This window comes from Symphalangus syndactylus, chromosome 19 (assembly GCF_028878055.3).
Source record: "Symphalangus syndactylus isolate Jambi chromosome 19, NHGRI_mSymSyn1-v2.1_pri, whole genome shotgun sequence".
NCBI classification, from domain to species: Eukaryota; Metazoa; Chordata; class Mammalia; order Primates; family Hylobatidae; genus Symphalangus; species Symphalangus syndactylus.
Genome location: NC_072434.2, coordinates 50557875 through 50571222, shown reverse-complemented (window position 1 = coordinate 50571222; position 13348 = coordinate 50557875). Strand labels below are relative to the sequence as shown.

Genomic DNA, 13348 nt, shown 5'->3' with positions numbered 1-13348 from the left:
AGTCTCCCACCACACTAGGAGACATGCTACCTCTGTCTCCATGCGCATGCTTCAAGGATGTGATGACAGCTTCCTTCAGCTGTCAGCAGTAAGTTTAAAAGTTAAAAACTGGCCGGGTGCAGTGGCTCATGCCTGTAATCCTAGCACTTTGGGAGGTCGAGGCAGGCAGACCACTTGAGGTCAGGAGTTCGAGACCAGCCTGGCCAACATGGTGAAACCCCATCTCCACTAAAAATACAAAAATTAGCCAGGTATGGCACGCGCCCATAGTCCCAGCTCTGTCTCAAAAAACGAAAAAAAAAAGTTAAAAACTAAGCATATAGAAGAGTGCTTTGACAACTTCAGCATCATGACTTTATCTTTAATTAGAAATCAGTGAGTTTTATGAAAAGAGAAACTTCTAAAACATCAAGAATATTGGTGACTAATTAGCATGACATGAGAAGTTTTAAAATAACTTTCTAGATTGCTTTCTGAGAGTTTGATCTGATAAACCAAACTTCATAGTTTTGCAGTATGAAAGTCTCTCTCAAATCTGTATTCTTCCAATAAAATGAAATTCCCTCTCGATATCTATTCTCGAATTAAACAGCATGCATTGTGTTTTCAGAACACCTCCACCTAAGATTATTACTTTGGAGAAAGGCTCTGAAGGATTGGGGTTTAGTATTGTAGGGGGTTATGGAAGTCCCCATGGAGACCTGCCAATTTATGTCAAGACTATATTTGCAAAGGTATATTTTCTTTTTTAATGTACTTTTTTAAAAAAATTAAACCTAGGTGAGATTTTTTTTAAGTGCTTTGCTTTGCTTTACTTTGGGTTCGACCTGGATGTGTGCATGTATGCTCATTTCATTTGAATCTTATAGGAAATTCTCACACAGGAATAGTGAGAGAAGAGTTCTTTTACAATGGCGGAGTCACAAGAAGTGCAGTTTTCTTTGGATTCTATGACAGAAGCAGATGCTTACAGATTTTTAGAGTGTCTTCTTTCAGCAACACAGCATAAGGAGCAGTGCCACTCTTTAGAAGGTGTCCTTGGAAGTATTGTTCTGAGCTAGAAAAAAGATTTGGCTCTCTTCTTGAAAATAACAGGCACCAGGGGGCTAAGGCAGAAAGGTTTGTGCTGTGCAAGCCTCGAATCAGTGGATTCTTTATTTTATTTTTTTGAGACAGAGTTTCACTCTTGTCGCCCAGGCTGGAGTGCAGTGGCGTGATCTCGGCTCACTGCAACCTCCATCTTCCGGGTTCAAGCAATTCTCCTGCCTCAGTAGCTAGGACTACAGGTGCATGCCACCACGCCTGGCTAATTTTTGTATTTTTGGTAGAGACGGGGTTTCGCCATGTTTTCCAGGCTGGTCTCAAACTACTGAGCTCAGGCGATCCACCTGCCTCGGCCATCCAAAGTGCTGGGATTATAGGTGTATGCCACTGTGCCCAGCCTGAGTAATTATTTTTAACTTCACTGTGATTTTTTTAATTGGAATTTAATTTTTTTATAAATTTTGAAGATCTCTGAGAAGTATTTCAAATTGATATTATAATTTTTTTCTTCTTTGGTTTTATTATGGTCATTTGTTTATGAACAGATCTTGTTGAACTGCTTTATTTTCCTAAAGAAATAAAGGTCTTTGAGGCTGGGCATAGTGGCTCACATCTGTAATCCCAACATTTTGGGAGCCTGAGGTGGGTGGATCACCTGAGTTCAAGACCAGGCTGGTCAACATGGCAAAACCCGTCTCTACTAAAAAACACAAAAATTAGCCGGGCGTGGCGGCACACGCCTGTGATCCCAGCTACCTGGGAGGCTGAGACATGAAAATCCCTGAAATCTGGGAGGCAGAGGTTGCCATGATCCTAGATGACGCCACTACACTCCAGCCTGGACAACAGAGTGAGACTCCATCTCAAAAAAAAAAAAAAAAGGAGAGAGAGATAAAGGTCTTCCAAAGGAGAAATAAGAAGGAATCTCTTTCCAGAAAGCTAAACTATACATTAAATACAAGCTTGCTTTTACCTGTGCAAATCTTAGATCTTATCACCTGTTAATTGGGCCCAGTGACCTGCCATAAAACCCTTAAGTCATTTGGCATTTGCTTTTGGACATTGAGCAGCTGCACATTTACCCACTTCCTGCATCTTGCTAGAGTGCCTATTGAGGCATGTTATTCCCAAACACAACCTGTTGAACTGCTGATAGGCAAAAGAGGAGAGGAAAGGCAGCACAGAAACATTCTGGGTAGCAGAATGCTTATCCCCAAGGTAGATAAACCATAAACTGACCATCCTTCTCCTATGACACATTTAACACCATAAGTTGTTGGGATAATTATTCTTTGGAGGGCATTATTATACTTTGCTTTTGAAATAGCCAGCTATGTAGATAAGGACAGTGGGAAGGCTGCAGAATTAGCCCCCATGTTTTAACACGTTCTGCTGGCCTGCCGTTGCCTCCAGAAAGCTCCTCCAGAATGTTTGCAGTCACCCATTCATTTCATGATAACTGGATACAGACAGAACGTGAGTCAGCTTCTAAGGCCTTTTGACCTGGACCCAGAGCTCAGCAGACTGCCCCAGCTGTCTACACTTTCAATAGACTGGTGGGCTGGGACCCAGACACCTTTTGACAGGGTACTAGAACATACAGCTGGGAGCCAGATACCCTGACGGGGCACCAGAACATACAGCTAAGAGCAAAATGGCTGTGCATTGCTGGTGAATTTTTAAAAGAACCCACCAGCATCCACACAGTGGGACAAGAGTAGTGGGAATAAAGAATGGACTGTGGCTCACACAGAATGCTCTCTTCAAAGGTCCCACTGAAAGAGCTCCTTTAGGAAGCAGCCATGGAAGTTGCCGGGCGCGGTGGCTCACACCTGTAATCCCAGCACTTTGGGAGGCCGAGGCGGGCGGATCACGAGGTCAGGAGATTGAGACCATCCTGGCTAACACGGTGAAACCCCGTCTCTACTAAAAATACAAAAAATTAGCCGGGCGAGGTGGCGGGCGCCTGTAGTCCCAGCTACTCGGAGAGGCTGAGGCAGGAGAATGGCGTGAACCCGGGAGGCGGAGCTTGCAGTGAGCCGAGATCACGCCACTGCACTCCAGCCCAGCCTGGGTGAAAGAGCGAGACTCTGTCTCAAAAAAAAAAAAAAAAAAAAAAAAAGGAAGCAGCCATGGAAGTAGAAACATTATAAGGAACAGATATTGAATATCCTTCATGTATTTCATTACTTACAGAATGGCACACCTAAAAATGAAAAGCTCTGAATTTAAAAAAATAAAAAGACAAATTTCTAAGCCCTATCCAGTGGCCCACTTAGCGCAGTCAGTCTTACTAAAAGAATATTCCAGGCCGGGTGCGGTGGCTCATGCCTGTAATCCCACCACTTTGGGAGGCCGAGACGGGCAGATCACAGGGTCAGGAGATCGCGACCATCCTGGCTAACACAGTGAAATCCCGTCTTTACTAAAAATATTAAAAAATTAGCCGGGCATGGTGGCGGGCACCTGTAGTCTCAGCTACTCGGGAGGCTGAGGCAGGAGAATGGCGTGAACCCGGGAGGTGGAGCTTGCAGTGAGCCGAGATCACACCACTGCACTCCAGCCTGGGCGACGGAGCAAGACTGTCTCAAAAAGTAAAATAAAACAAAATAATATTCCAATAGGGCAGGACATGGTGGCTCACACCTGTAATCTCAGCACTTTGAGAGGCTGAGGCAGGAGAATAACTTGAGCCCAGGAGTTCAAGATTAGCCTGGACAACAAAATGAGATCCCCATCTCTAAAAAGAAAAAAATTTTTTTTTAGACTCCAATGTAGGCCAGGCATGGTGGCTCACGCCTATAATCCCTAGCACTTTGGGAGGCTGAGGCAGGCAGATCACTTGAGGTCAGGAGTTCAGGACCAGCCTGGCCAACATGGTGAAACCCTATCTCTACTAAAAATACAAAAATTAGCCATTCGTAGTGACAGGCACCTGTAATCCCAGCTACTCGGGAGGCTGAGGCACGAGAATCACTTGAACCTGGGAGGCCGGGGTTGCAGTGAGCCGAGATCACACCACTGCACTCCAGCCTGGGCAACAGAGTGAGACTCAGTCTCAAAAAAAAAAAAAAACCTCCAATGTAAATAATAGTTATTATTATTATTTAAATAGTGCCAAAGGGGTTATTATCAGATTTACTTTGGTGACTTTTAAAAAAATCTTTGTGCCTGGGCACAGTGGCTCACGCCTGTAATCCCAGCACCTTGGGAGGCTGAGGTAGGAGGATGGCTTGAGCCCAGGAGTTTGATACCAGCCTGGGCAACATTGAGAGACCCTGTCTCTACCGAAAATTTAAAAATTAGCTGGTCATAGTGGCACACATTTGTGGTCCCAGCTACTTGGGAGGCTGAGGTGGGAGGATGGCTTGAGCCCAGGAAGTGAAATCTGCAGTGAGCTGTGATCACACCACTGCACTCCAGCCTGGGCATCAGAATAAGTCCCTGTCAAAAAAAAAAAAAATTAAAAGAAACTTAGGATACCAAAAAGATCACATGAAAATCTACACCTTTCAAAATTCTTGAGGGGGAAATGTGTAACTCAGTATCAGAATTCATTTTAGAAAGACTTCATTAGGGCAGGCACGGTGTGGCTCATGCCTGTAATCCCAGCACTTTGGGAGGTGGAGGCAGGCAGATCACATGAGGTCAGGAGTTCAAGACCATCCTGGCCAACATGGTGAAACCCAGTCTCTACTAAAAACACAAAAATTAGCCGGGCATAGTGGCAGGTGCCTGTAATCCAAGCTACTCGGGAGGCTGAGATGAGAGAATCGCTTGAACCTGAGAGGTGGAGGTTGCAGTGAGCCGAGATTAGACCATTGCACTCCAGCCTGGATGACAGAGCGAGACTCCATCTCAAAAAAAAAAAAAAAAAAAAGTTATCTTGCTCAACTAAGAAATTATTTAATTCAACCCCTCCAGAAATTATTTAATTCAGCCCCTCGTAACTCCTATACACCCAAAGTGCCTGCAAATGATCACTGGCACTTTGGGCGTGTAGAAGTTGAGAGACTTAGTCAATATGACTAATAAGCTGTCAGTTCCTTCAGTTTTCTTTCAGGTATCTGGTTGAAAACTTCAAAATCCAAGCCAGGAGGGGCATGATGGCTCATGCCTATAATCCCAGCACTGTGGGAAGCCAAGGCAGGTGGATCACCTGAGGTCAGGAGTTAAAGATCAGCCTGGCCAACATGGCAAAACCCCATCTCTGCAAAATATACAAAAATTAGCCAGGCATGGTGGCAGGCGCCTGCATTCCCAGCTACTCGGGAGGCTGAGGCGGGAGAAAGGCTTGAACCCGAAAGGCGGAGGTTGCAGTGAGCTGAGATCGTGCCATTGCAGTCCAGCCTGGGCAACAGAGTGAGACTCTGTCTCCAAAAAAAAAAAAAAAAGAAATCCAAGCCAGCCTTAGGTCTTAGTCCCTTCAGCAGCTGAATGTTACCCTGAGCCAGTAAGAGATTGACCTAAAGACTTCAGCAACTCTAAAAATTTCAGGAGCAGTTTTTCAGAGCCTATGAAATCTGAACCATGAACTTGGTTGTCACTAGTGTTTTGTTTTATTATATTACCACCATGTTGAGTAAATGCCATATATCATACATTTAATCCTTAGAACAGGCCACAAGGTAGATAGTAGATGCCCATTTTATGGCATCTGAGAAGACTAAGTGACCAACTTGGGACAAATAGCAAGTGAGTAAAGAGCCACTATTACGAAGTAAGTAGAGGTTTTCAAGCCATGTATTTATTTCCTTTTTACCTTTTTCCCTGTAGTCCACAAATGCCACATTGGTAAAGTAGGAGAGTAGATACATATCAGTAAGTGCTCATCAACCAAGCACTGCAACACTGGAGAGAGTCCAAGTCCTAGAAAGTTAAAAAAGCATCCTGGCTGGGCACGGGCTCATGCCTGTAATCCCAGCACTTTGGGAGGCTGAGGCAGGCAGATCACGAGGTCAGGAGATTGAGACCATCCTGGCTAACACGGTGAAAAACCCCATCTCTGCTAAAAATACAAAAAATTAGCTGGGCATGGTGGCAGGCCCTGTAGTCCCAGCTACTCGGGAGGCTGAGGCAGGAGAATGGCATGAACCCAGGAGGCGGAGCTTGCAGTGAGCCGAGATCGCGCCACTGCACTCCAGCCTGGGTGACAGAGCAAGACTCTGTCTCAAAAAAAAAAAAAAAAAGAGTTCGAGACCAGCCTGGCCAACATGGTGAAACTCTGTTACTAAAAATACAAAAGTTAGCTGGGCCTGGTGGCAGACGCCTGTAATCCCTACTACTTGGGAGGCTGAGGCAGGAGAATCGCTTGAACCCGGGAGGTGGAGTTTGCAGTGAACCGAGATCGCACCATCACACTCCAGCCTGGGCAACAAGAGTGAAACTCCTTCTCAAAAAAATTAAAATTAAAAAATTGTTTCTTTGCATTACTAAAAAAGATAAAGAGCTTAACATAGTTTTTAAAAAATTAATTTACACAGATATCTGAGATTTACTGAAGCCCTTAAATCTTAGCATGTAAAATTTAATAAAATCAACTTTGCCTAGTAATTCTGATTTTATCCAGTAAAATTACTTGTTTAATTTTGTCTTTAGTACAGTTGACACATTACTTTCTTAAAAGATTTGAGTGAAGTTGCAAGTTTTGGGGTTTATTTATTTTTGAGACAGTTTGCTCTTTTTGCCCAGGCTGAATGCAATGGGGCGATCTCAGCTCACTGCAACCTCTGCCTCCTAGGTTCAAGTGATTCTTCAGCCTCAGCCTCCCAAGTAGCTGGGATTACAGGCATACACCATCACACCAAGCTAATTTTTGTATTTTTAGTAGAGACAGGATTTCACCATTTTGGCCAGTCTGGTCTTAAACTCCTGATTTCAGGTGATCCTCCTGCCTTGGCCACCCAAAGTGCTAGGATTACAGGCATGAGCCACCATGTCTGGCCAGTTGCAAGTTATTAATATTTAATTTTGATATTTTGCCCACAGTATAGACCTGATTTCGAATACTTTTTTTTTTTTTTTTTGAGACAGAGCTCACTCTGTAACCCAGTCTGGAGTGCAGTGGCACTATCTCAGCTCACTCCAACCTCTGCAGGTTCAAGTGATCCTCCTGCCTCAGCCTCCTGAGGAGCTGGGACCACAGGCATAAGCCACCATGCCCGGCCAATTTTTTGTAGAGACAGTTTCACCATGTTGTCCAGGCTGCTTTCAAACTCCTGAGCTCAAGCAATCCTCTCACCTGAGATTCCCAAAGTGCTGGGATTACAGGCATGAGCCACTGTGCCCAGCAGGTTTTGAATATTCTTTATTGCATATCCATTTAGAAATTCCACCATTCTCACGGTTTAGAAAAACCTGTCTGATTCCCCAGCACCTCAGGACCTCCAAGCTGCACATGGACACAGATCTCAGGAGTGTTGGTGCCTCCTAGCTCGGCTTCTGATTGAGTCGGTCAAGGGCCAAGTGCCTGCGGGCTTTGGTTGCCCCCTGAAGTTTGACCTCATTTGGAGGATTCTTCTGGCACTGACTTTTCAAGGAGCTTAAACAGTTACCCCTACAGATGGTGAAACCTCCTGTAAATCATTTTTTAAGGTCTCTTCTTCCCTTACCAGTCCAAAATGTTTCTAGTAATATCGTGGCATTTTTAGATATGCAGCTTTAGAGTGAAAAAACCCCGAAGTTTCACTGGCTTTGTGCCGTTTTGAGGAGCCATGCATGACTGAGTATATAATAACAGTAGTCATTTAGAAACCTATTTAGATGATCAAAGATCAAGTGGAAGGTTTTGAATATGATATTACAAAATTTTAGAGATGCTACACTTGTATATATTTATATATAGATAACAGCTTCACTGAGATATAATTCACTTACCATACAATTCACCCATTTAAAGACTACACTTATTTTTGACAGATCACAGTGCTGATAGCTTAATAATGCAATGGGAACTCTGTATAATGGTGGTATTTGCAGTAAGACTAACACCAGATTCAATTCCATCTGCCTTTTTTTGTATATTACATTTTCATGAATAGGACATGATATGACATCCAATTCCATTTAATACTAAATAGTGAAATAAGGTTCTACTTCTATTGAAAGAAGTGTATCAGTACATTTCTATTAGTATGTTATTTAGATTATCCATAATTATAGTTACTATTCAACCATTATTATTCAAACAGCATATCTTACATTTTTCCTAATTTAAAACATTACCTAGAAAAAACTTTAATTGGTAGTTTTTAAAGTTACTCTTTTAATATGCACACCAGACAGAAGTTAGAGGTTTTACTATTAATTTAATATAAACTGTGTTTTACCCTGGATTAAACTGGAATGTTTCTTGTTTGTAGGGAGCAGCTGCAGATGACGGCCGATTAAAACGAGGGGATCAAATTTTAGCTGTTAATGGCGAGACCCTGGAAGGTGTTACTCATGAGCAAGCAGTCGCCATTCTAAAACACCAGAGAGGGACTGTAACCTTAACTGTGCTGTCATGAGCCTCGGGCCTGATCACAAGATAGATGTTGTTGCTTAGAATATCGACAGGCAGATGAAGTTCTGAGTGGGTATGAAAAGCACCCTCAACTAAAATGCACCTTCATTCTTATTTCTTGTCCTCTCTGCTCAGGAGAAATGGCTGAGGTTTCACGTGAATTTCCCGAATCAACAATCATCTCCTAATGTTTCCCAGTTCCTGTCACCTGTTGGTGAGGTTGATTTCTAAAACTTAAATGAGTCTACCTGTTTTGCATTTAATTTCAGTGTTCTGATCTCTTTTTTTTTTTTTTTTTGAGACAGAGTCTCACTCTGTCACCCAGGCTGGAGTGCAATGGCGCAATCTTGGCTCACTGCAACCTTGGCCTCCCAGGTTGGAGCGATTCTCCTGCCTCAGCCTCCCAAGTAGCTGGGATTACAGGCATGCATCACCACGCCGGGCTTATTTTTGTATTTTTAGTAGAGACGGAGTTTCCCCAGGTGGGCCAGGCTGGTCTTGAACTTCTGACCTCAGGTGATCTGCCTGCCTTGGCCTCCCAAAGTGCTGGGATTCCAGGCGTGAGCCACTGCGCCCAGCCCAGTATTCTGATTTTAACCAACTGGTTCTGATTATATTTACCAAAACTGGAGTTAACTTCTCTTTCCTTATACTCTTCTCTCCCTATCCCCTACTCACACCGAGGCTTAACGGCAACCTCAGATCTCATCCAATGGACAGAAACAAATGTTAAGCAACTTGTCATCTCACTCATGATTTACTTATGCTAATTGTCTCTTCAAGTAAGCAAGAAAACATTAGCAGTGTAATTAATTTACCAGTGATCCCCCAAGATGAAATACCAGATTCTCCTATGGGAAATTACTGTGCTCTCTTCTGTATGACTTATAGTCAAATAAGTCTCAAATTCATTTCTCTGGATAGATCTTTATATACTAGTCATTGGTGATTTTGATGAGTCAATTTACAGACTGTAATCTTCTAAAAATTCTGAAATACTAATTGTTTTCTGTGCCATGTAAATGCATACCACTAAGCAAATAACCTTATTCTCAACAGGAACAACTAGCATACATGTTCTGAATTCTAATAGTGCTAAATTACATTCAAGTCCAGAAAGATCACCTGGAATTAATGGCATTTCAGTAGGTAGGCATCATTCCCATCCCTCGGTCTTAGGAAAAGGAAGTAGAAGTCCCAGAACCACACTGCAGAGATCAGCAAGTTTTGTCTCAAGTCAGACAAGGTCTAGGTGGCCTTGGCCTTGGCCTTGGCCTTGTGCAAAGTGGGTGACATATTTGATTATCTTTCCCTTTACCTCCATAGCAGTCAGTCCAGCAGCACGGACTGCAGGAACCTAATGGAGCAACATACTTAGCTGCAAAGTGAGCAGATGAATTGAGCCTAGGAATCTGTGATGAACATGCATGGCTGATGTTTCCTGATCTCCAAGGAGACTCCCATTTGCTGAAGTCTTGCATGCTAAGAAATCAACTACAGCAGAAAACACAAGAATACCTTTAAGTTGATTATTGGCAATCTTATTCATATATTAGCAAGAAAAAGGGAGAGATGCTTACTGGTGGATGCTATAGAGTCCTCTGTTTTTAAAAGTACCATGGCCGGGTGCAGTGGCTCACGCCTGTAATCCCAGCACTTTGGGAGGCCAAGGCAGGCGAATCATGAGGTCAGGAGTTCAAGACCAGCCTGGCCAACATGGTAAAACCCTGTCTCTACTAAAAATACAAAAATTAGCCGGGTGCAGTGGCAGGCGCCTGTAATCCCAGCTACTCAGGAGGTTGAAGCAGGAGAATTGCTTGAACCTGGGAGGCAGAGGTTGCAGTGAGCCAAGTTCGTGCCACTGCACTCCAGCCTGGGTGACAGAGCAAGACTCTGTCTCGAAAAAGAAAAAAACCATGAAGGATGAGTACTAGAGTCAGTAATAGAAGTAGTTCAGCATTATTTAACTACAACACAATGCTGCAAATATTTCACAGTAATTATCAAAATCTAATGGGCTCTAATTTAAAATGTTATTTAATAAGTATAGATTTTAACTGAGAATTATCTTTGAGTAGATGTAATCACAAAGTGCATTAACTCTTGTTGGAATATTTTATGGCTATTCCAAAGTATAGAGTGCCTAAATTTTGTGTTGAAAATGTCTTTCATGATGGTATTAAGTTTTCTGAAATTAAACATGGCTTTTAAAATTTCTAATGTATCCAAGATGTGCAGTGTTGTTAGGATCTCATTCTTCAGTGCATGAAAAGCTACCAACCTCAGAACATTTTGTGTTAATTGTACCTGCAAGAACACCTCAGGCAAGCCAAGAAGAAATGAAACTCAAATAAAACTTGAAAATGCACCTTAAAAATATATATGCATATAATAGTTTTGAAATGGGATTCTGCTTTATTTTGATGGAATGGCCATTAAATACACATTTTGAGAAAATACATTGTTGTTGTGTTTCTTTGTACATTATCCTTTTAGGTCATGCTAGTAAAAGTATATTGATGAAGGAATTATGATGCTTTATACTTCTTACTGCACTAAATTGATAGAACTAGGACTTGTCATAATTGGTTCTGTCTCTGCTCACATGACTAATAAGTAATTGCCTTTCCAGAAAGATATTTTTGCCTCAGAACTTACTGACAAGCTGAGAGGCTATGAAGATGGAAATCTGTGAAAGAAGTAGTGCTCTTATATTTGGCCTCATCATTTGGGCCATTTCAGTATAGTAATGATATCACTAATTAGAATTAGCATGAGAGGGAAGTAAGCCAGGAAGAATAAAACTGCTGAATGTTTGTATGTATAAGATATTTCCAAAGATTCTAAATAAAGGCCGTTGCGGAGTTTTATTATATATGAAAAAGTGTACTTTCTGGATCTAATTGTGCTTTTTCTTCAGCATTTTGTTCCCTAATAGAAAAAAAAAGTCCAACTTTTCACAAGGTTTTTTGATGTCCTATTAAAATCTGGAATCCGTGGTGGCTCCCACCTGTAATCCCAACACGTTAGGAGGCCGAGGCAGATGGATCACCTAGGTCAGGAGTTCAAGACCAGGCTGGCCAACATGGCAAAACCCTGTCTCTACTAAAAATACAAAAATGAAGCAGGGTGTGGTGGCTCACGCCTGTAATCCCAGCACTTTGGGATGCTGAGGCAGGCGGATCACGAGGTCAGGAGATCAAGACCATCCTGGCTAACACAGTGAAACCCCATCTCTACTGAAAATGCAAAAACAAAATTAGCCAGGTGTAGTGGCGGGCACCTGTAGTCCCAGCTACTCCGGAGGCTGAGGTGGGAGAATGGCGTGAACCTGGGAAGCAGAGCTTGCAGTGAGCCGAGATTGCGCCACTGCACTCCAGCCTGGGCAACAGAGGGAAACTCCGTCTCAAAAAAAAAAAAAAAATTAGCCAGGCGTCATGGTGGGTGCCTGTAATTCCAGCTACTGGGAGACTGAGGCACAAGAATCACTTGAACCTGAGAGGCAGAGGTTGCAGTGAGCCAAGATCGCGCCATTGCACTCCAGCTTGGGCGACAGAGTGAGACTGTTTCAAAAACAAATATGGAATCCATTAATAGCTGTCTCATATATTTACTGCCAACTATGTTGCTGGGCACTAGAATAGATGCATTATAGGCCGAGCATGGTGACTCACACCTGTAATCCCAGCACTTTAGGAGGCAAGGCAGGCGGATCACCTGAGATCAGTAGTTCAAGACCAGCCTGGCCAACATGGCGAAACCCCGTCTCTACTAAAAATGCAAAAATTAGCCAGGCGTGGTGGTGCACGCCTGTAGTCCCAGCTACTCAGGAGGCTGAGGCAAAATGGCTTGAACCTGGGAGGCGGAGGTTGCAGTGAGCCGAGATTGTGCCATTGTCCTCCAGCCTAGGTGACAGAGGGAGACTCTGTCTTAAAATATAAATAAATAAAATAATAATAATATATGCATTACAGCCCGGGAGCAGTGACTCACACCTGTAATCCCAGCACTTTGGGAGGCCGAGGTGGGTGGATCATTTGAGGTCAGGAGTTTGAGACCAGCCTGGCCAACATGGTGAAACCCCATCTCTACTAAAAATACAAAAATTAGCCAAGTGTAGTGGCACATGCCTGTAATCCCAGCTACTCTGGAGGCAGGAGAATCCCTTGAACCCGGGAGGCAGAGGTTGCAGTGAGCCAAGATCATGCCACTACACTCCAGCCTGAGCAACAGAGTGAGACTCTGTCTCAAGGGGAAAAAAGACAGAGTCTGCAATCTGTTGCCCAGGCTGGAGTATGGTCACGCAATCATGGCTCGCTACAGCCTTGACCTCCTGGGCTTAAGCAATCCTCCCTCTTCAAACCCCCAAGTAGCTGAGACTACAGATGCACGCCACCACACTCAGCTCATTCTTTTTTGTAGAGACAGGGTCTTCCTATGTTGCCCAAGCTGGTCTCCAACTCAAGCAATCCTCCTGCCTCAGCATCCCAAAGTGCCAGAATTACAGATGTGAGCCACTGTGCCCGGCCGAGTTTTTTTTTGTCTTTTGTTTTAATTTGAGATGGAGTCTTGCTGTGTTGCCCAGGCTGGAGTGCAGTGGTGCAATCTCGGCTCACTGCAACCTCTGCCTCCCAGATTCAAATGATTCTCCTGCCTCAACCTCCCGAGTAACTGGGATTACAGGCGCACATCACCACGCCCAGCTAATTTTTGTATTTTTAGTAGAGACGAGGTTTCACCATGTTGGCCCAGCTGGTCTCGAACTCCTGACCTCAGATGATCCACCCGCCTCGGCTGCCC

At 43.5% G+C, this 13348-nt stretch overlaps 1 protein-coding gene across 5 annotated transcripts in view; it reads left to right on the top strand.

Moving 5' to 3' along the window:
- Positions 1-11423, top strand: part of PATJ (PATJ crumbs cell polarity complex component) — a 425559-nt gene extending 414136 nt beyond the window's left edge. For 3 of the 5 annotated variants that reach the window (XM_055235146.2, XM_063613334.1, XM_063613335.1), the window contains 2 exons: positions 611-734; positions 8406-11423. In XM_055235146.2, the coding sequence (XP_055091121.1) occupies positions 611-734; positions 8406-8552 (271 nt within the window). In that variant the 3' untranslated portion in view covers positions 8553-11423. The remainder of the gene's footprint in view (positions 1-610; positions 735-8405) is intronic. The other 2 variants (XM_055235148.2, XM_063613336.1) reach the window with 2 other exon arrangements.
- Positions 11424-13348: the final 1925 nt, after the last annotated feature.